The following is a 19117-nucleotide window of genomic DNA, read 5'->3' on the forward strand; positions in this document are numbered from 1 at the left end:
TGTTGCCCAGGCTGGTCTAGAACTCCTGGCCTCAAGTAATCCTTCCACCTTGGCCTCCCAAAGTGCTGAGATTACAGATGTGAGCCACAATTTTATTTTTAGTTTACAACAGGAACCTGGAGGTAGAAGGATAAATCAAATAATCCTAAGTAATCATTAATCTTGGAAAATCAAGTTATAGGGCTTGGGTGAGGAATGCCATCCTAACCAACCAACATCTTCTCATCACCCAGATGTCAGTGGGCTCTGCCAGCCTACCCCACCCACAAAATCGCCATTCTGAACATGGGATAGCCCCTGACCCCAGCACTTGATTGTATTCTTCAAAAGACAGATGGGTCTGAGACTTTTCTCATAAAAATTTACTAAAATTTCAAAAAGAGATAAATTGTCTATATGTTCCTCTTTTTAGTTCTTTTCCCTTCCACAGACCCCAAGCCCTGTTTTCTTTTGCCCTGATACTCCTGTTTCTTTTGCCCTACTTGTCCCCATTAAATTCCCATGTCTGTGAAAGAATTTTAGGCCAGGAGCCCTATGTTGCACATTTTCTTCTCCTTTTATAGTGGTAGAAAGAAATATTACAGTCATCTCTCCGTATCTGAGAGATTTGTTTCAGGACCCCCTCTCCCATACCAAAATCCACAGATGTTCGAGTTTTTAATGTAAAATGGCATGTTTACATATAACCTATGAACATCCTCCCCATACCTTTTAATAATCTCCAGATTACTAACAATACAAATGCTATGTAAATAGTTACATTGTGTTGGGTTTCGTTTGTATCTTTACTTTTGTATTGTTATTGTTTTCTTTCTGAATATTTTTGATGGGAGGTTGGTTGAATCTGTGGATGCAGAACAGCAGATGCAAAGGTTTGATTGTAGTTAATTTGGCTGTTTTGTTTTGTTTTACAGTACTGCTCCTTGCAGAACAGGGCTGACTCATGGGCAGTGATCACACGGTCGGCTAATTTGGCATTTTCATGAAGGTAAATCTTATCTATCCCCAATGCAACACCATTTAGACCGTTGAAGCTAGAAGGAAAAGAGAAATCCCATGAAACTAGGACCAGCTTTTGACAATTGAAGTTTGGATAACCTGATCCTTCCCTTTCTGCAGCAGAGATTGCAAAATGGCTACAAGATTTGGTGCAGCAGTCCCTCTCTGGACAAATTCCAATGCTGGAATTCTAGTGCCATACAGATAACTTCTCGAAAAAAAATTTCTGCCTTTGATTAGTTACCATACAATTTAATGTTCCAAATTTCTTTCATGTAAGTAACACTCCAGGCACTTGTTTTCTGAAAATATTCTCTGAAATCCTGAAAATGTTCCCGGGCCACATTTTCATTTTTGTTTACTTCCTAAAACACCAATCCTGAGTATGTAGCAAAGCAGACACTCAACAAATATTTCTTTTCTTTCTTTTTTTAAAATTTTATTATTATTATTATTTTTTTTGAGGAGTCTCAATCTGTGGCCCATGGTAGAGCGCAGTGGTGCAATCTCGGTTCACCACAACCTCTGCCTCCTAGGTTCAAGCAATTCTGCTGCCTCAACCTCCGAGTAGCTGGGACTACAGGCGCCCTCCACCACGCCCAGCTAATTTTTCTATTTTTAGTAGAGATGGGGTTTCACTATATTGGTTAGGCTGGTCTCGAACTCCTGACCTCGTGATCCGCCCGCCTCAGCCTCCCAAAGTGCTGGAATTACAGGCGTGAGCCACCGCGCCCGGCCTTCAACAAATATTTCAATAATGGCATTCAACGAATATAATCAACAAATGAGTCGTTGGGAACAGTGGAGAGGCAGGGCAGAGCCATTAGAGAAGAATCAGGATCCGAACGGACGCTAGGATCCTAGCTGCCGGGGACAGGGAAACGGCTTATCTGAGTGGTTCCGGGTGGTTCCATAGTCACCTTCCGCTCAAAACCCCTGGACTGCTTACCCTGGCTGTCGGCGAGGTCTGCGAGGCCTCGGGGGGAACCGCCTCGCTCCCATTCCGGCCATGCCCCAACCCGCTCGATCTTCTGGCCTAGCCACCATCCTCCTCTGTTCCCAGGGCTGCACTTCCCTTCCTCCTCATCTGGCGCACTGCTGCCGGTCACTCAGATCTCACCAGAGGTGACTTCCTTGGGGGACCATCCCTGACCTCCTTGCCAGGTCTAGTTCCCAACATTTCAGCCTCCCAGCACAGCACCAACGTTCATTTCTCAGATTCGTACATCCACGTGGCTCCTAACCAGACCGGAAGCTCCCGGAGGCCCGTCTGTCTACAGAGGTTGGGAGACTTCCTCAGACCGCCCTGCAGGCGGCTTCGGTCCCAAGAGACCTAACAGCGCCTGCCTCGGAGCACACTTGGGAAGGAGCTGGGCATAGGTGACCCCGCGGGGCCCTGCGAGGAACATCCACGTCCACTCCGACTTCTCCTCTCCCCCTGTATCAGCCCACCCACAGGGTAAAAACTCTCACAGGGCCCGGAAGGGCGCGGTGGCTCACGCCTGTCATCCCAGCGTGTTGGGAGGCCGAGGCGGGCGGATCACCTGAGGTCAGGAGTTGGAGACCATCCTAGCCAACGTGGCGAAACGCCGTCTCTACTCAAAATACAAAAATTAGCCGGGCGTGGCGGCGCGCGCCTGTAATCCCAGCTACTGGGAAGGCTGCGGCAAGAGAATCGCTTGAACCCGGTGTTGGAAGTTGCAGTGAGCCGAGATCGCACCACTGCACTCCAGCCTGGCCACAGGGCGAGACTCCGTCTCAAAAAATAAATTAAAAATAAAAACGTTTCATAGGGCCCCCAAAGAAATCACGTACACATTTAAGTGTAAATACATAAATACTGGGAGGTGGTGTGATTGGTGGGATCTCGATTTCTTTAAATGGACAATGAGAATGATAATATTTTGAGAATTCGTTTAATAAAAGGAAGAGCCTAGCTTCTAGCCCCGCGGAACTAGAAGCTCTCAATCAGCGTTGGCAATTGTCATTAATATTAGCCACTTCAGGGTCGAATGATTACACTTGATTGGGTGTTCATCGCTTGTTATTTAAAGGTTTTCTTGGACTAAGCACTTGTTTTACCTCCTCTCCAAAACTCTTCAATCCCATTGTCAGACCTTCCTTAGGGCGGACCCCTCTCATCTCCATTACAAGAAAGCTTGTGGTTTCCGGTAATGGTAGCACTTAACCTTGGTGGAAATCTGATCACCAGCTGCAAGCTCAAAAAAAGAAAACCGCTCCAAGGCAAATACTGCTTTTCGCCTTCAGACTTTTACTTCCAAAATTTTACCTATGAATTTTCTTAAAGTATTTTATTGTTGTTACTTTTGGTTTGGGGGGTTGGGGTAGGGGAGCTGAAAATTTTTCAGTCCAGGACATGCATGGAATTTATGGCAGATTCTTAAATTTCCCTCTTTTGATACCATAATTGACACCTATTCACTTAAAGTTTTCTGCATTTAGAAACTCTGCCTTTAAGAGGGAACTCTAGGCCAGTCACAGTGTCTCACACCTGTACTCTCAGTGCTTTGGGAAGCCAAGACAGGTGGATCACTTGAGATATGGAGTTCGAGACCAGCCTGGCCAACATGATGAAACCCCATGTCTACTACAAATACAAAAAAAAAAAAAAAAAAAGCTGGACATGGTGGTGCATGCCTGTGATCCCAGCTACTCAGGAGGCTGAGGCAAGAGAATCACTTGAACCTGGGAGGCGGAGGCTGCAGTAAGCCGAGATCGTGCCACTGCACTCCAGCTGGGTGACAGAGCAAGATTCCGTCTCAAAAAAAAAAAAAGAAAAAAGAATTCTAGACTTAAAGGATAAGGGCAGTTACTTTTATATGCTTGATTTACACTAGAGAACTGGGGTTTCAAAAGTATCTGGTCTACATTCCCACATAGAATCTTTCGTAGCCAACAGATTCTCTGAAGGGTGCACTAGATGAGGGTCATCTGAGGGTGCTAACAACCATTAGTCCATAAAGCAAATTCAAGCTATCAACACAAAAGACAGGGAAACTTCATCAGATTCAACAAAAAAGGGTGAGGAAATGGGGAAATAGGCAGTCTCTATGAAAATATTAAGCAAAATCATGTTTTTCCCCTTTGGACCAGCAATTCTCCTTCTGGGAATTTACCCTACAGACATACTAGTGGCAGACTTGCAAAACAATGGTATTCAGGCTGGGCGCAGTGGCTTACACCGGTAATTCCAGCACTTTGGGAGGCTGAGGCAGGTGGATCACCTGAGGTCAGGAGCTGGAGATCAGTCTGGCCAATATGGTGAAACTCTGTCTCTACTAAAAATACAAAATTAGCAGTGTGTAGTGGCCCACACCTGTGATCCTAGCTACTCAGAAGGCTGAGGCAGGAGAATCACTTGAACCTAGGAGGTAGAGGTTGCAGTGAGCCGAGATTGCGCCGTTGCACTGCAACCTGTGACAAAAGTAAAATTGTCTCAAAAAAAAAAAGAAAAAAAAAGTATTCAATGTATTCATCTCACCTTTGTAAAAGCAAAAGATTGGGAATAAACTCAAAAGTCATTTTGTAGAGAATTAAATGGAATTAAATTGAATAATACCCAGCTGTAAAGGAGGGAAAATAATCTACATGTATAATTCGTTATATTTACATTTATTTTAAAACTCTTGAATGGGCATTCAAGAAAATATTGCTATTTCTGGGAAGTAGGAAATGTATGAATATAAAATGAGATAGGAGGGAGACTTCCATCACTTTCGTTTTGTTTTGTTTTGTTTTGTTTTGTTTTGTTTTTTGGAGACAGTCTCCTTTCGCCCAGGGTGGAATGCACTGGTGCAATCATAGCTCACTGTAACCCCAAGTTCCTGAACTCAAGCGAACCTCCTGCCTCAGCCTCTTGAGTAGTTAGGCCTACAAGCATGTGCCACTGGGCCCAGATAATTCTTTTTTTTTGAGACAGAGTCTGTCACCCAGGCTGGAGTGTAGCAGCACGGCCTCAGCTCACTACAACCTCAGCCTCCCCGGTTCAAGCGATTCTCCTGCCTCAGACTTCCACGTAGCTGGGACTACAAGTGCCCGCCACAACACGTAGCTAATCTCTACTAAATTTTTTTAGTAGAGATGGGGTTTCATCATGTTGGCCAGGTTGTCTTGAACTCCTCACCTCATGATCCACCTGCCTTGGCCTCCCAAAGTGCTGGGAGTACAGGCATGAGCCACCGTGCCTGGTTTTCCTTCAAAATCTTGAGTAGGAGCCAGGCTGAGTGGTCTAGGACCTTCCAGGCACAGTTCTCAGGGCTGGGGTGGGAGGAGGGTCAAAATGCCAACAGGGTATATGACTGATCCCTTGGTCTCCACTCCAAATAAACCTCAATAGTATGCCAAACATACCTTTGTCTTCTCAGGGACCCACAAGTGGTATGGCATCTAATGGTCCCAGAAACTGCACCCGGGACTTCCAGGGGGTAGGAAAACAATGCATTTACAAGACTCATGATCTTCCCTCTTTGAGTTTTCAATGATGAGAACCTTAGAGGATAGTACTGGAAGCTGGAGTCCCTCCTCCCTCAGAACCTGGAATAGAGGAGTCTACTCCAGTCCTGCAGTAGAGCATGAATAGCCTGTAATTCACAGATTCAAGAAATAATGCCCGGCCGGGCGCGGTGGCTCAAGCCTGTAATCCCAGCACTTTGGGAGGCTGAGACGGGCGGATCACGAGGTCAGGAGATCGAGACCATCCTGGCTAACATGGTGAAACCCCGTCTCTACTAAAAAATACAAAAACCTAGCCGGGCGAGGTGGCTGGTGTCTGTAGTCCCAGCTACTCGGGAGGCTGAGGCAGGAGAATGGCGTGAACCCAGGAGGCAGAGCTTGCAGTGAGCTGAGATCTGGCCACTGCACTCCAGTCTGGGCGACAAAGCAAGACTCTGTCTCAACAAAAAAAAAAAAAAGAAAGAAATAATGCCCATTGTGTCAGACATTGTCTTAATACTTCACAGATTTAGGACATAGTCATATCTCATTTAATCGTCACTGCAACCCAATGAGGTAGATATAATTATCCCCATATTACAGGTGGAGAACTGAAGCACAAAGGCTAACATATGCATGGTTCCCCCCAGCTAATAAGTAGCTGAGCCAAGATTCAAACCCAGGTAGTCTAGCTGCTGTCCGTTTCTTACAACACTATCCTTAACCAGTATGTACTATACCACATTGCCCCTCTTAAGAAGAACAAAAAATCAACATCCCTGCCTTGGAGTTTAAATATTAGGAGTAGAGAGGAGGAAAATGAGCAGCTAACACTATCAGTTGAATTTATAAATGCCATAAAGAAAAAACAAAGCAGGTTAAGCTTTGTTTTTAAGCTATATTTAAGCTAAGACTGTAGAGGAGAGGATCTCCCTAGAGTATGGACCACCTGGGAGAAGAGAACAAAATCCTTTGAAAATCTGAGATTTCAGCCAGGCACAGTGGCTCACACCTGTAATCCCAGCTCCTCAGGAGGCTGAGGCAGGAGAATTGCTTGAAATGGGGTGGGGGAGCCGGGGGCCGGGCGGGGGTGGGGGAGGTTGCAGTGAGCCGAGATCGCTCCATTGCCTGGGAGATGAGAGCGAAACTCGTCTCCAAAAAAAAAAAAAAAGAAAAAAGAAAACAAAACAAAAACACACACACAAAACCTGCTACACTGACAATGGTCCTGACTTCCCATATTGTTGTTGGAGACATTTGCTTTTCAGCTTTTATACAAAATATCAACCTATTATAGGGTTGTTTTCAAGTGAGTCCAGGTCACTTGAGGCAATCATCACATCTCCCACCGGTTTTTAGTTCAGTGCTGCATCTCAGGACCCTAGCCAAGTGTGCCTTTCGACCCTCGTTTTGTCTTTCGAGGTTTTCAATTAAGGGTTAAGCTCAGGTCCACACCTCAGCTGTGCTTCAGAGATATTTAAAGATAGTACCTACAATCCATCAACCACACTGAACTATCAACTTATTTAAAACTTTATTCTTATTTTTTTTTTACTTTTTTAAATTATACTTTAAGTTCTAGGGTACATGTGCACAACGTGCAGGTTTGTTACATATGTATACTTGTGCCGTGTTGGTGTGCTGCACCCATCAACTCGTCAGCACCCATCAACTCGTCATTTACATCAGGTATAACTCCCAATGCCATCCCTCCCCCCTCCGCCCTCCCCATAATAGGCCCCGGTGTGTGATGTTCCCCTTCCCGTGTCCAAGTGATCTCATTGTTCAATTTCCACCTATGAGTGAGAACATGCAGTGTTTGGTTTTCTGTTCTTGTGATAGTTTGCTGAGAATGATGGTTTCCAGCTGCATCCATGTCACTGCAAAGGACTCTTATTTTTTAAAATGAGAAAAAATGAAAAAAAAAAACAACACTTTTTTTTATTGGCAACCATCAAAGAGATATTCATAACAAGACTCAGAGCTAAGGGCAGAGACCCCTGAACAGATGGTTTTCCTTAACTCTTTAGGCTGGAGCAGATTTTAAACCAAGCTGAAGGAATCACTCCAGCTCTGGCCACAACCTAATCTCTGCATCCTGGCCTTCATTGCATTGGCTGGAAGCTGGTTCACTTCATCCAAGGGCCTAGTTCGAGGGCAGTCATGGCTTCCGCAAGTTTGAGCATCCCTGCACCAGAAACAGCAACAACGGCGTGAGTCTGGGGGAAGATAGTAAGCGCCCGGACTGTTCTCCGCCTCTTTCAGGGTTCGTTTCTGGGACTTCTGATCCAGGCGTTCTGGGCCTGAGAGTCAGGCCCAGAACCTGCTAAACCGAACCTACTCGGCCCATTCGAACATTCTCCAAGAAACTGAAGGGTGCAAGGAGACGGTTAAGATACTCAGATAACCCTGCCCAGTGGGTCCAGCATCGGCCGCCTCTCATTACAGTCTCACCCTTGGGTCTCCAAGACCGACGGCCGGCACTCCGGGGCCCCCACTCCCAGAGGGGTCTCGGGAAGGCCCAGACGCCAAGGGCATCCTCGGTGAGCAAGAGAGAGGAGAAAGAGGAGAACGCTGCAGGAGAGGCGCGAAGCGGCCCTCGCGAGCCTGTGTTCCGCGTACCCAGTGCCCCGGCCTCTCACCTCGCTCCTGGCGCTGGCGGTGCCACTCAGCCATGGACTGAAGCATCCACTTGGTCCGGAGCTTGGACAAATAGGAACCGTAAACCACGACCTCGGTGAGGTCTGAAGACTCCAGGGCCTTCAGCTCGAGCATGGCCTTGCTCACTTGCTCGATGTAAGGGATTCGAGATCCGTCCGGGCCTGTTGGGGGAAAGAGGTGAGAGCCCCGGGCCGGCGGAGACTCCCGAGCCGGGGCAGCCCGCCAGTACTGGGCACACTCACCAAACATGGCTCTCAGCAGCCGCGTCTGCACCTGGAACACCTCTGGATCTTTCAGGTCTTCGGGAACTTTCACCCACGGCGGGATATTTCTACGTGCCGGGAGCGTTCCCATCTTATGACCCTCCGAACCGAAGCCACGCTCCAGCGCACGCCAGGCCTATCCCACGCGGGCCGAGCCCAGGGCTGGTAAAGCCTCGCACCTGGTGGCCCCGCCCCCGGCCCGGCCCCGCCCCCGGTCCGGACCAGACTCAGGCCAGGACCCTGGGTCCGCGCCCGGCCGCCCTGGCCTCGGTCCAGCGGGTTGCCATCTCCTCCGCTTCCCGCGACATCGGGAGAGCCTCACCCGGGCCCAGCTGCCTCCAAGTTAACTAGGGTTTCCACCTGCACTGACCTGTGTCTTTCGCACCAGAATCCCATGGGCTTGGGAACGGCTGGGGGCAGGGCGCTCTTGACTCTTCCCCTAGGGAACAACCGGTGGGACCTGAACTTCGGAAAGCGGGCGTTCAGGCTGGATGGTGCGAGGACCACCCAGTAGCTGCCGAATCGAGTTCCTGCCTCACACGTTCCAAAGAAGGGTCCGTATCCCCTCGGCCCTAAGGAGCAGGACCCGCGGCTCCCCGTTGCTGGCGACCCGGAGAACGTCCCTGGAACTCTGGAGGAACTCTTGCCATTGAACAAAAGAGAAAACCGAAATTCGGAAATTGATTGTCTTACCGGAAGGGATTAGCGTTCCTCCAAGCCCCTGGCTCTAGAGCCTTTGAACCTACCCGGATTTCACAGCTCGCCTGGGCCCTGCCTGCGCACTCCGGCCAAAACCGGCCCAGGCTTCTGGCTCGTCTGTAAATAAACATAGTGTTTGGAGCGATGCACTGGATTCACTCGATGAGAGTGTGATTTCACTGTTTTATGGCTTTACAGATGGTGATTAAGCTGGCATTTCCCGTCTGGTAACACCTAATATCCCCTCAGCTGTACATTATTGACGGTTTCTTAAGGCAGACCTCTTCTCACACACACACACACTATGGGTTCTTTTGCAATCACCAGTATAGTTAATTTAGAAAATGATCATCAATAGCTAAAACTATCAGATGAAGACTGTTGAGGAACTAGTTAACCCAAGTTAGCATCACCAATAATGGAACAAATGGACTTTTGGTTCAGTATCTGAAAACAAAAAGAGGACTGTTTTATTAATTTACTAAAGAGACACTAAATGCTGTGTGCATAGTTCAAATAATTCTGAATCAAAGATTGGAGGTGCATTTCAGGACAATGAAGGAAATTGTAATATGCCCTATGTTTCAAAGTAGTATTAGAAACTTCTAAAATTTAGAAACTTCTAGAGTGGGATAAGTGTACTACAATTATGTAAGATAAGGTCATTATTCTCAGGAATAATGCTAAAGTATGTAGAGTGAATTGGGTTTCTTTGTTTTTATTTTTATTATTTTTAAAATTAAATTTAATTTTTTTGAGACAGAGTCTCACTCTATTGCTCAGGCTGGAGTGCAGTGGCACGATCTCTGCTCACTGCAACCTCCACCTCCCGGGTTCAAGCGGTTCTGCTTCAGCCTCCCCAGTAGCTGGGATTACAGGTGCCAGCTACCGTGCCCGGCTAATTTTTGTATTTTTAGTAGAGACAGGGTTTTATTATGTTGACCAGGCTGGTCTCGAACTCGAACTCCTGACCTCAAGTGATCTGCCCACCTTGGCCTCCCAAACTGCTGGGATTACAGGATTACAGGTGTGAGCCACCACAGCTGGCCAAATAATCAACTCTCTTTCTCTCTTCATATATATATATATATATGTATGTATATATGTATATATTATATATAATTCATCGTGCCTAGCTATTTTATTTTATTTTATTTTATTTTATTTTATTTTATTTTTGAGATGGAGTTTTGTTCTTGTTGCCCAGGCTGAGTGCAATATATATATATATTCTCAGCTCACTGCAACCTCCGCCTCCCGGGTTCAAGCAATTCTCCTGCCTCAGCTTCCTGAGTAGCTGGGATTACAGGCACCCATCACCACATCGGTTAATTTTTGTATTTTTAGTAGAGATGGAGTTGCATCATGTTGGCCAGGCTGGTCTCAAACTCCTGACCTCCTGATCCTCCTGCCTCAGCCTCCAAAAGTGCTGGGATTACAGGTGTGAGTCACCATGCCCAGCCATAATAAACTTTCAATTTCCCATCTCCCATTCCACCTGCTGCCCAAGCTCCATTTTTCCTGTCACCCAGACTTTTATGAAAAGCAACCCTCACTTCTACTTCTGTATACCTTATTCCTAAACATGTTATTCCATGGTACCTTCCTTTGCATTTCAAGAAAAGTCACTCTGGACCTGCACTGTCCAATACAAAAGTCACTAGTCACATAAGGACTGGAAATGTGTCTAGTCTGATTTGAGATGTGCTGTAAGTGTAAGCTACTTGTAAGATTTTGATGACATTAATACCAAAAATTTAGATATTCTCATTGATAATTTTAGACTGATTATATGTTAAAATTACAATATTTTGTTTTTTCCTTTTTTTATTTTTCATTTTTTCAGTTAAAACAGGGTCTTGTTCGCTGGATGGTGTGGCTTATGCCTGTAATCCCAGCACTTTGAGAGGCCAAGGCTGGTGGATCGTCTGACCTCAGGGGTTGAAGACTAGCCTGGGCAACGTGATGAAACCCAGTATCTACAAAAAAGACAAAAATTAGCCAGGTGTGAGGGTGCATGCTTGTAGCCCTAGCTACTGGGGAAACTGAGGCACAAGGAATTGGTTGAGCCCAGGAGGTGGAGGTTGCAGTGAGACAAGATTACGCTATTGCACTATAGCCTGGGTGACAGAGTGAGATCCTGTCTCAAAAAAAAAAAAAAAGAGACAGGGTCACGCTATGTTGCCCAGGCTGGTCTCAAACTCCTGCACTCAAGGGATCCACCCACCTCAGCTTCCCAAAGTGCTGGGATTACAGGCACAAGCCATTGCGCCCAGCCAAAATGATAATATTTTGGATCTATTAAGGTAAATAAGATATAATATTCAAATTAATTTCACACGTTTCTTTTTACTGAGGCTATGAGAAAGTTAGTATTATTTGTCTCTCATTCTATTTCAGTTGGACAGTGTTGCTCTAGATGGTTTCCTACAACTTTCTAAGTGTCTAATCCAAAACTCTTTTATATATACATAATTCATCATGCCTAGCTAATTTATTTTATTTTATTTTTTGAGATAGAGTTTTGCTCTTGTTGCCCAGGCTGGAGTGCAATGGCGTGATCTCAGCTTACTGCAACCTCTGCCTCCCAGGTTCAAGTGATTCTCCTGCCTGAGTAGCTGGGATTACAGGCATTCATCACCACGCCCGGCTAATTTTGTATTTTTAATAGAGACAGGGTTTCTCCGTGTTGGTCAGGCTGGTCTCGAACCCCCAACCTCAGGTGATCCGCCCACTTCGGCCTCCCAAAGTGCTGGGATTACAGGCTTGAAACACCGTACCCGGCCCCACCTCCTAGGTTTAAGTGATCCTCCCACCTCAGCCCCCAGTAGCTGGGACTACAGGCACAAAACACCGCGCCCAGTTAATTTTTGTGGGTTTTTTGTTTGTTTCTGCTTCCGTTTTGTTTTATTTTGTTTTTGTAGAGACAGAGTTTCACCATGTTGCCCAGACTGTTCTTGAACTCCTGGACTCAAGCAATCCTCCCTTCTTGGCCTTCTCCCAAAGTGCTGGGATTAGAGGCGTGAGCCACCACCCCTGCCCTATACTTTTTCATCTTCATGTTCTCGAGGCTTCTACACGTCCCAAAATAAACACATTGGCTTCTTGTCTCCCTTTTGGCTCCTCCGCTTATTTTGGATTTTGTTTTCTGTTTGTTTATTTTGAGATGGAGTCTCATTCTGTCACCCAGGTTGGAGTGCACTGGCACCATCTCGGCTCACTGCAGCCTCCTCCCAGGTTCAAGCGATTCTCCTGCCTCAGTTTCCCGAGTAGCTGAGATTGCAGGCGCGCGCCACCAGGTCCGGCTAATTTTTTTGTATTTTTAGTAGAGACGAGCTTCCACCATGTTGCCCAGGCTGGTCTCGAACTCCTGAGCACAGGCAATCTGTCCACCTCAGCCTCCCAAAGTGCTAGGATTACAGGCGTGAGCCACCGTGCCCGGCCTCTCTTCACTTTGTACACCTCAGTACTATGAGATTTTTTAAACTGTGATACTTTTATTCGTTTACTTTGCATTCAGGCAAGGACTCCAGGATCCTGATCACCTCCCGTAAGAGCCAGAGGGTGGGGAGGCCGGCATGGCCAACAGCACTAGGAGTCCTGGCGGGGGGTCTGAACTAGGCGTGAGGTCTGGAGGCCCCTTGGCTCCTGCGTCCTTCTGCGCTCTTAGGCGGCCCAGCCGGCCACCGGGCCTGGAGTGCAGGGCTTATGGGAGGGACTCTGTCCAGGGAGGGGGCGCTTCCACCCCACCCAGCGCAGCCCGGGTGCAGCCCGAGGTCCCAGCTGGGGAGGGGTCGGGGGCCCTTGGCTGACTGGGTCCTGTCACGCCCCCTTCCAGCTCCACAGACAGCGGCTTTTTCTTTCTTAGGAAATCTGCAGAGTACAGAGAGTCCTTCCAGGGCAAGAGCTTAGTCTATATTGGAAGAGCCTAGTAACGAGAAGAACTCTTGCCAAGGAAAATGGGATTGAGAAATGCTGCCTGTGGGAAACTTGAGCCTGTCCTTGCATTTATCCCATGTGATCCTGGATAAAACCCACTCTCCCTCCTCCACAGCATGTTGAATGTGTCATCTTCCTCTCCAGTTGGGTTCCACTTGGTCCCTAGGAATGTCTGCCTTGCCCTCTGTCTACTTCCATCTGAGCTCGATTTCTGTTGTTTAAAATGGCGGTTTCTCCAATACACCTCAACATCTTGCAAACGGGGATTTTTGCTAGGATACTGAAGGCCAGAATTTCAGTGCAGGTTTGAACCAACAGTTGGAAAGTTAAACTTTGAAGACTTGAGTTATTTCAACAAATTATTTGGAGAAAAAGTTTTATTTATTTATTTATTTATTTATTTATTTATTTATTTATTTTTGAGACAATGTCTCACTCTGTTGTCCAGGTTGAGTACAGTGTGGTGATCTCAGCTCACTGCAGCTTTGGCCTCCCTGGTTCAAGCGATCCTCCCACCTCAGTCTTCCAAGTAGCTGAGACCATAGGCACGCACCACCATGCATGACTAATTTTTTAGTTTTTATAGAGATGGGGCTTTCCCTAAGTTGCCCAGGTTGGTCTAGAACTCCTAGCCTCAAGCAATCCTCCAGCCTCGGCCTCCCAAAGTGCTGGGATTACAGGTGTGAGCCACCACACCCAGCCCTGGAGAAAATTTTTATAACCAAATGTTAAAGGTCACTTCTGCTGTAGGTCTGGGTTGCAGCAAGTGTCCTAGAGGACATCTGGCCATTGCATGGGCTCTGCTTGCCACCCATCCCTACTTGCATTTCTCAATAATGATTTTTTAGAAAGGAGGAACACTTACAAGCATATGCATTGGTTTTACCCAAAATTAATGTCAATGTTTATCACATTATAATGTTAGCAACAAGGCTGGTGAGTATATAGGTTGGTTCGACCTCAATGGGATGCCATTTGGCAATACCTTATCAATTGGAATTTTACAGATCCTTTGACTCAGCAATTCTACATTTGAAATTTAATGCTATATTTATACTCCCCCTTGTAAGAAATGACGTGTAGGGTACTGATTCCAATAGCAGTACCAGCACAAGTAAAGGTAGCATACAAGGTAAATATTCCTGAAGATGGGGAAAAAACACATATTAAAGAAATAAGGCTGGTTTCTGTGGCTCATGCCTGTAATCCCAACACTTTGGGAGGCTGAGGTGGGAGAATCGCTTGAGCCCAGGAGTTCGAGACCAGCCTGGGCATACAGTGGCCATGTTGCAGGCACTGAGACATGGTGAAGCCCGTCTCTAATAAAAATACAAAAATTAGCTGGGCATGGTGGCAGGTGCCTGTAATCCCAGCTACTCGGGAGGCTAAGGCATGAGAATCACTTGAACCCAAGAGGTAGAGGTTGCAGTGAGCTGAGATCGCACCACTGTACTCCAGCCTGTCGACGGAGCAAGACTCCATCTCAAAAAAAAAAAAAAAAAAAAAAAAAAAAAAAAAAAAAAAGACTAGCCTGTCCTAAAAAAAAAATTAAAATGAATTAGTTGTGGTGGCACATGCCAGTGATCTTAGTTACTTAGGAAGCTGAGGTGGGAGGATCACTTGAGCCCAGAAGTTGGAGGCTGCCGTGAACTATGATGGGTTACTGCACTCTAGCCTGGGTGACTGAGTGAGACGCTGTCTCATCAAAAATAAATAAATAAACAAATCCATTATTAATATCTAGAAAAACAAAACTTTGTCAAGAAAAGAAATCATAGTAAAGTATATACAGCTATGAATAGTTTACAAAGTCCTAATAGTGCAAACATTGAATACTGATCTAACAAAATCATATCTCTGTTTTAAGAGGATCTAGGTCTGATGCATGTAGTTAAGTCCCAGCTTACTTGGGTTGGAAGAGGGTGAAAGATAGTGGTAGATATATAAATCCTAGCCTCCCAAAGTGCTAGGATTACAGGCGTGAACCACCATGCCCCGTCGTTTTTTTTTTGTTTTTTGTTTTTTTGTTTGTTTGTTTTGTTTTTGTTTTTGTTTTGGAGGGGTTTGTTTTTTGAGAGGGAGTCTCGCCCTGTTGCCCAGGATGGAGTGCAATGGTGCGATATTGGCTCACCACAACCTCCGCCTCCCAGGTTCAAGCGATTCTCCTGCCTCAGCCTCCTGAGTAGCCAGAATTACAGGCCCCTGCCATCACGCCTGGCTAATTTTTGTATTTTTAGTAGAGATGGGGTTTCACCATTTTGGTCAGGCTAGTCTTGAACTCCTGGCCTCAGGTGATGTGCCCACCTTGGCCTCCCAAATTGCTGGGATTACATGCGTGAACCTCTACGCCCGGCCTGTTTTTTTACTTTTTAATAAAAGCCATCGTGACTGGTGTATGATGGTATATTGGTGTGATTTTAATTTGCATTCCTCTTCTGATTAGTGATACTGAGCATTTTTCATGTGTTTGTTGGCTGCCTGTATTTCTTCTTTGGAGAAACATCTCTTCATGTTCCTTGTCCAGTTTTGTTTGTTTGTTTCTTTGTTTTGTGGAGACAAGAGTCTCGCTCTATCCCGCAGACTGGAATACAGGCTCATTGCAACCTCTGCCTCCCACGTTCAAGCGATTCTCACGCCTCAGCTTTCCGAGTAGTTGGGATTACAGGTGCCCATCAGCACGCCCGGCTAATTTTTGTATTTTTAGTAGAGACAGGATTTCGCCATGTTGGCCGGGCTGCTCTAGAACTGCTGGCGTGAGCCACCGCATCCGGCTTTGCCCAGTTTTTAATGGGGTTGTTTTTTCTTGTTGTTTTGCAAAGCACTTTAATTGTCTCAATTAGCAAGTAAGAATTTCCCAACTACTAAATCATTCCTATATATTAAATATATTCGGCTGGCTGGGCTCGGCCTGAATATATACATTTGGTCTATTAATGTGGCAAACCTGAAGTTCTCTTTAGTGTTTCAACACTGAATAAAAATAAATTATAAATTATTATTTATCTTATAGCAACACATTTAAAAGTTATTATTTTCACACTTTTTTTTTTTAGTAGAGGTGGAGTTTCACCGTGTTAGCCGGGATGATCTCGATCTCCTGACCTCATGATCCACCCGCCTCAGCCTTCCAAGGTGCTAGGATTACAGGCGTGAGCCGCCGCAACTGGCTCAGTTATTATTATTTTTTGAGACAGGGTCTCACTCTGTCACCCCGCGGGGAGTGCAGAGGCACTATCACTGCTTACTGTAGCCTCAGCCTCTCTGGGATCAGGTGATTGTCCCACCTCAGCCTTCCGAGTAGCTGGGACTACAAGGGTGTGCAACTTCGCCCAGCTAATTTTTGTATTTTTTTTTGTAGCGATAGGGTTTTATCATTTTGCCCAGGCCAGAAGGATTGCTTGAGACCAGCTTGGGCAACATAATGAACCCTTGTCAGAAAGGGAAGGGGAAAAGAAAGGAAAGGAAAAGGGAAAGGAGAAAGGAAAGGAAGAGGGAAAGGAAAAAGGAAAGGAAGGATGAGACAAATATAATTGTGTTATTTAGAGAACAGAGGCATCACTGGGCATGGTGTCACAGGCTTGTAGTCCCTGCTACTGGGGCAGCTGAAGAGGGAGGATCTCTTGAGCCCAGGAGTTGGAGGCTGCAGTGAGCTATAATCACACCACTGTCCTCTAGCCTGGGTGACAGAGACCCTGTCTCAAATTTAAAAAATTAAAAATAAAAAAGAACAGAGATGTCAAAAATTTTCAAGGAATCTCCTCTGGTGTCCAAACCAGGAGAACCATCTGTGGTTAGGTGTGTTCATTGCTGCATTAATTAAAAGCGCCTTATAGTCCCACCACTGGGGAGGCTAAAGAGGGAGGATTTTTTTCAGCCCTGGAGTTCGAAGCCAACCTGGGCAACATAGCCAGACCCCATAACTTTTTTTCTATCCCCCCCCTTTTTTTTTTACTATGCAAATCTCACTACACAGACCCTATAGCAAAACAAAACAAAACAAAAAGGTGGGCGCTTATTCTGCTCTGTACTCAGCTGTCTCAGGCAAGTGACAGAATAATCTGAAAACCTGGTGCCAGAGGGAGAAAACGTAGTGGCCAGGGATCAGAAGCGAGTGAGGGACCTATGAAGTATTCATTCTGCAAGTATCAGTTCCTTCCTCTGGGAGAGATACTGGGCTTGTCCATGCCTTCCTGAGTCCATGGTTAAGACTTCCGCTGGGCACCAGCGGATTCCTGGTGCCCAGAGCCCGGTTCCTCCTACCGGGTGCGCTGGGGAAAGGGCTGCTCCTGACAGAAGGGACGCTGAGAGCAACGCAGGAACCGGTGCACTTGCGCTGCCTCGGAAAAAGCCGGGGCTCCTGGAGGCGGAGGCGAGGCCTGGGACCCAATGAGAAGGGCGCGGTTGGAGAGGAGGGGCTAGCCAAAAGCCCTTTAAATAAGGCCCAGGCGAAACCGCAGTTCTAGTCGCCTAGCTCCAGCTTGGCCTTTGGGTTTGCTGTGGTGGTCTTGTCTCCTGCAGGACCGGGCGCAGCATGGACACTCCCAGGCGGTTTCCGACGCTCGTGCAACTGATGCAGCCAAAAGCAATGCCAGTCGAGGTGCTTGGTCACCTTCCTAAGCGGTTCTCCTGGTTCCACTCTGAGTTCCTGAAGAATCCGAAGGTAGTTCGCCTTGAGGTTTGGCTGGTGGAAAAGATCTTCGGTGAGTGGAGGAAGGAGGGGCAGCCCCTATGCGGCTTCTTTCTGCCGCCCACACCCACATCCCACTGCGTTCCAGGGCAAGCCTCCCCAGTAGCCAATGCCCTCTGGCTGTCTCCTCCTTCCACTTTCCCCTCCCAAGACCCCCGGGAGCCACCCAACCCTCACAGCCTCTCTGCTACCCGCGCAGGCAGGGACCGAGAACGCATCCCGCACGTCCAGGGTATGTCCCAAATCTTGATTCATGTGAATCGGCTGGACCCTAACGGCGAGGCTGAGATCTTGGTATTTGGGAGGCCTTCTTACCAGGAGGACACAATCAAGATGATCATGAACTTGGCTGACTATCACCGGCAGCTCCAGGCGAAAGGTACGGGGCTGGTAATGGGGCTACCTGGAGCAAACCCTGGCTCCGAAGGAGTGATCCTGGGGTTTCCTGGCTGCTGGGGCTGCAGTCTCGCCCTCCCAGTCTGCCCCCGGTTAGTGGGTGGGGGAGGGGGCGGTTGCCATGGATCCAGAAGGCCAAAGTGAACCCGAGTTCTGGGATTCCCGGCTCCTACTCCCGCAGGCCGCTTGGGTGACTGTCCTTTTTTGGAGAGGATGTAGGGACACAGCTGTGGCCTCCGCACACTGCTCTTCTTCCAGGCTCAGGAAAGGCCCTCGCCCAGGATGTCGCCACTAAGAAGGCCGAGACCCAGCTGTCTTCAACAGAAGTCCGGGAGGCCGGGACCCAGCGTTCGGTGGAGGTCCGGGAGGCCGGGACCCAGGGTTCTCCGGTGGAGGTGCGGGAGACCGGGACCCAGCAGTCTCTCGAGGCTGCCAACCAGTCGGGGACCCAGCGATCCCCCAAAGCTGCCAGCAAGGCAGTGACCCAGCGGTTTCGCGAGGATGCCCGGGCCCCAGTTACCAGATTATGAAGGCATCTCGGGCCCTGGAGCCAGAGCCAGTCAGGGGTTAAAGTGAAAGCCCGTACTTCGCCCAGAAGCTGCGGTTGGGAGGGGGATGATGTGGATTTTTTGTTTTACCCTTTCTGTTGAATGGTTGCAAACACAAACTTGAGTTCTAATAAAGAATTGCAAACTGGAAGCCGCCCCCTACTTCAGCCCCCGAAGCTGGGGTAAGGGTGGATGAAGTGGATTTTTTTTTTTTTTTTTTACCCCTTCTGTTGAATGGCTGCAAACACAAACCTGAGTTCTAATAAATATTTGCAAAGTGGAAGCCCCCCGCTACTTTAGTCCAGGAAGCCGGGGTGGCGGGGGAGGTTGACGTGGATTGTTTTTGTTTTACACCTTCTGTTGAGTGGTTGTCAACACAAACTTGAGTTCTAATGAACAATTGCATTTCCCTGACGTCTGTATTTTGGAAGGTAGAGGGGAGGGAAAGGCGTATTCCTCCAACAGCCCAGTTC

The 19117-nt window shown here is 47.3% G+C and overlaps 2 protein-coding genes across 2 annotated transcripts; one reads left to right on the forward strand and one right to left on the reverse strand.

The window, feature by feature from the left end:
• Positions 1–7218: 7218 nt before the first annotated feature.
• DPPA5 (developmental pluripotency associated 5) lies at positions 7219–8503 on the reverse strand. Its single transcript, XM_037987190.2, has 3 exons — positions 8355–8503; positions 8094–8273; positions 7219–7639 (listed from the first exon to the last, which is right to left on the reverse strand). Exons 1-3 carry the CDS (start codon positions 8464–8466, stop codon positions 7581–7583), a joined length of 351 nt encoding a protein of 116 aa, XP_037843118.1. The 5' UTR covers positions 8467–8503; the 3' UTR covers positions 7219–7580.
• Positions 8504–16847: 8344 nt separating this feature from the next.
• On the forward strand, positions 16848–18879 carry KHDC3L (KH domain containing 3 like, subcortical maternal complex member). Its single transcript, XM_008013494.3, has 3 exons — positions 16848–17713; positions 17900–18079; positions 18355–18879. Exons 1-3 carry the CDS (start codon positions 17545–17547, stop codon positions 18624–18626), a joined length of 621 nt encoding a protein of 206 aa, XP_008011685.3. The 5' UTR covers positions 16848–17544; the 3' UTR covers positions 18627–18879.
• The last annotated feature ends 238 nt before the right edge of the window (positions 18880–19117 follow it).

Source organism: Chlorocebus sabaeus, chromosome 17 (assembly GCF_047675955.1).
Source record: "Chlorocebus sabaeus isolate Y175 chromosome 17, mChlSab1.0.hap1, whole genome shotgun sequence".
In the NCBI taxonomy this organism is placed as follows: domain Eukaryota; kingdom Metazoa; phylum Chordata; class Mammalia; order Primates; family Cercopithecidae; genus Chlorocebus; species Chlorocebus sabaeus.

Coding starts and splice junctions, on each gene's coding strand:
- DPPA5 (XM_037987190.2), bottom strand. CDS start 8,466: ATGGGAACGCTCCCGGCACGTAGAAATATCCCGCCGTGGGTGAAAGTT. Junction 8,274..8,354: donor GCTGCTGAGAGCCATGTTTG/GTGAGTGTGCCC, acceptor TTCCCCCAACAG/GCCCGGACGGATCTCGAATC. Junction 7,640..8,093: donor CCGCCAGCGCCAGGAGCGAG/GTGAGAGGCCGG, acceptor TTTCTGGTGCAG/GGATGCTCAAACTTGCGGAA.
- KHDC3L (XM_008013494.3), top strand. CDS start 17,545: ATGGACACTCCCAGGCGGTTTCCGACGCTCGTGCAACTGATGCAGCCA. Junction 17,714..17,899: donor GCTGGTGGAAAAGATCTTCG/GTGAGTGGAGGA, acceptor CTACCCGCGCAG/GCAGGGACCGAGAACGCATC. Junction 18,080..18,354: donor CCGGCAGCTCCAGGCGAAAG/GTACGGGGCTGG, acceptor CTCTTCTTCCAG/GCTCAGGAAAGGCCCTCGCC.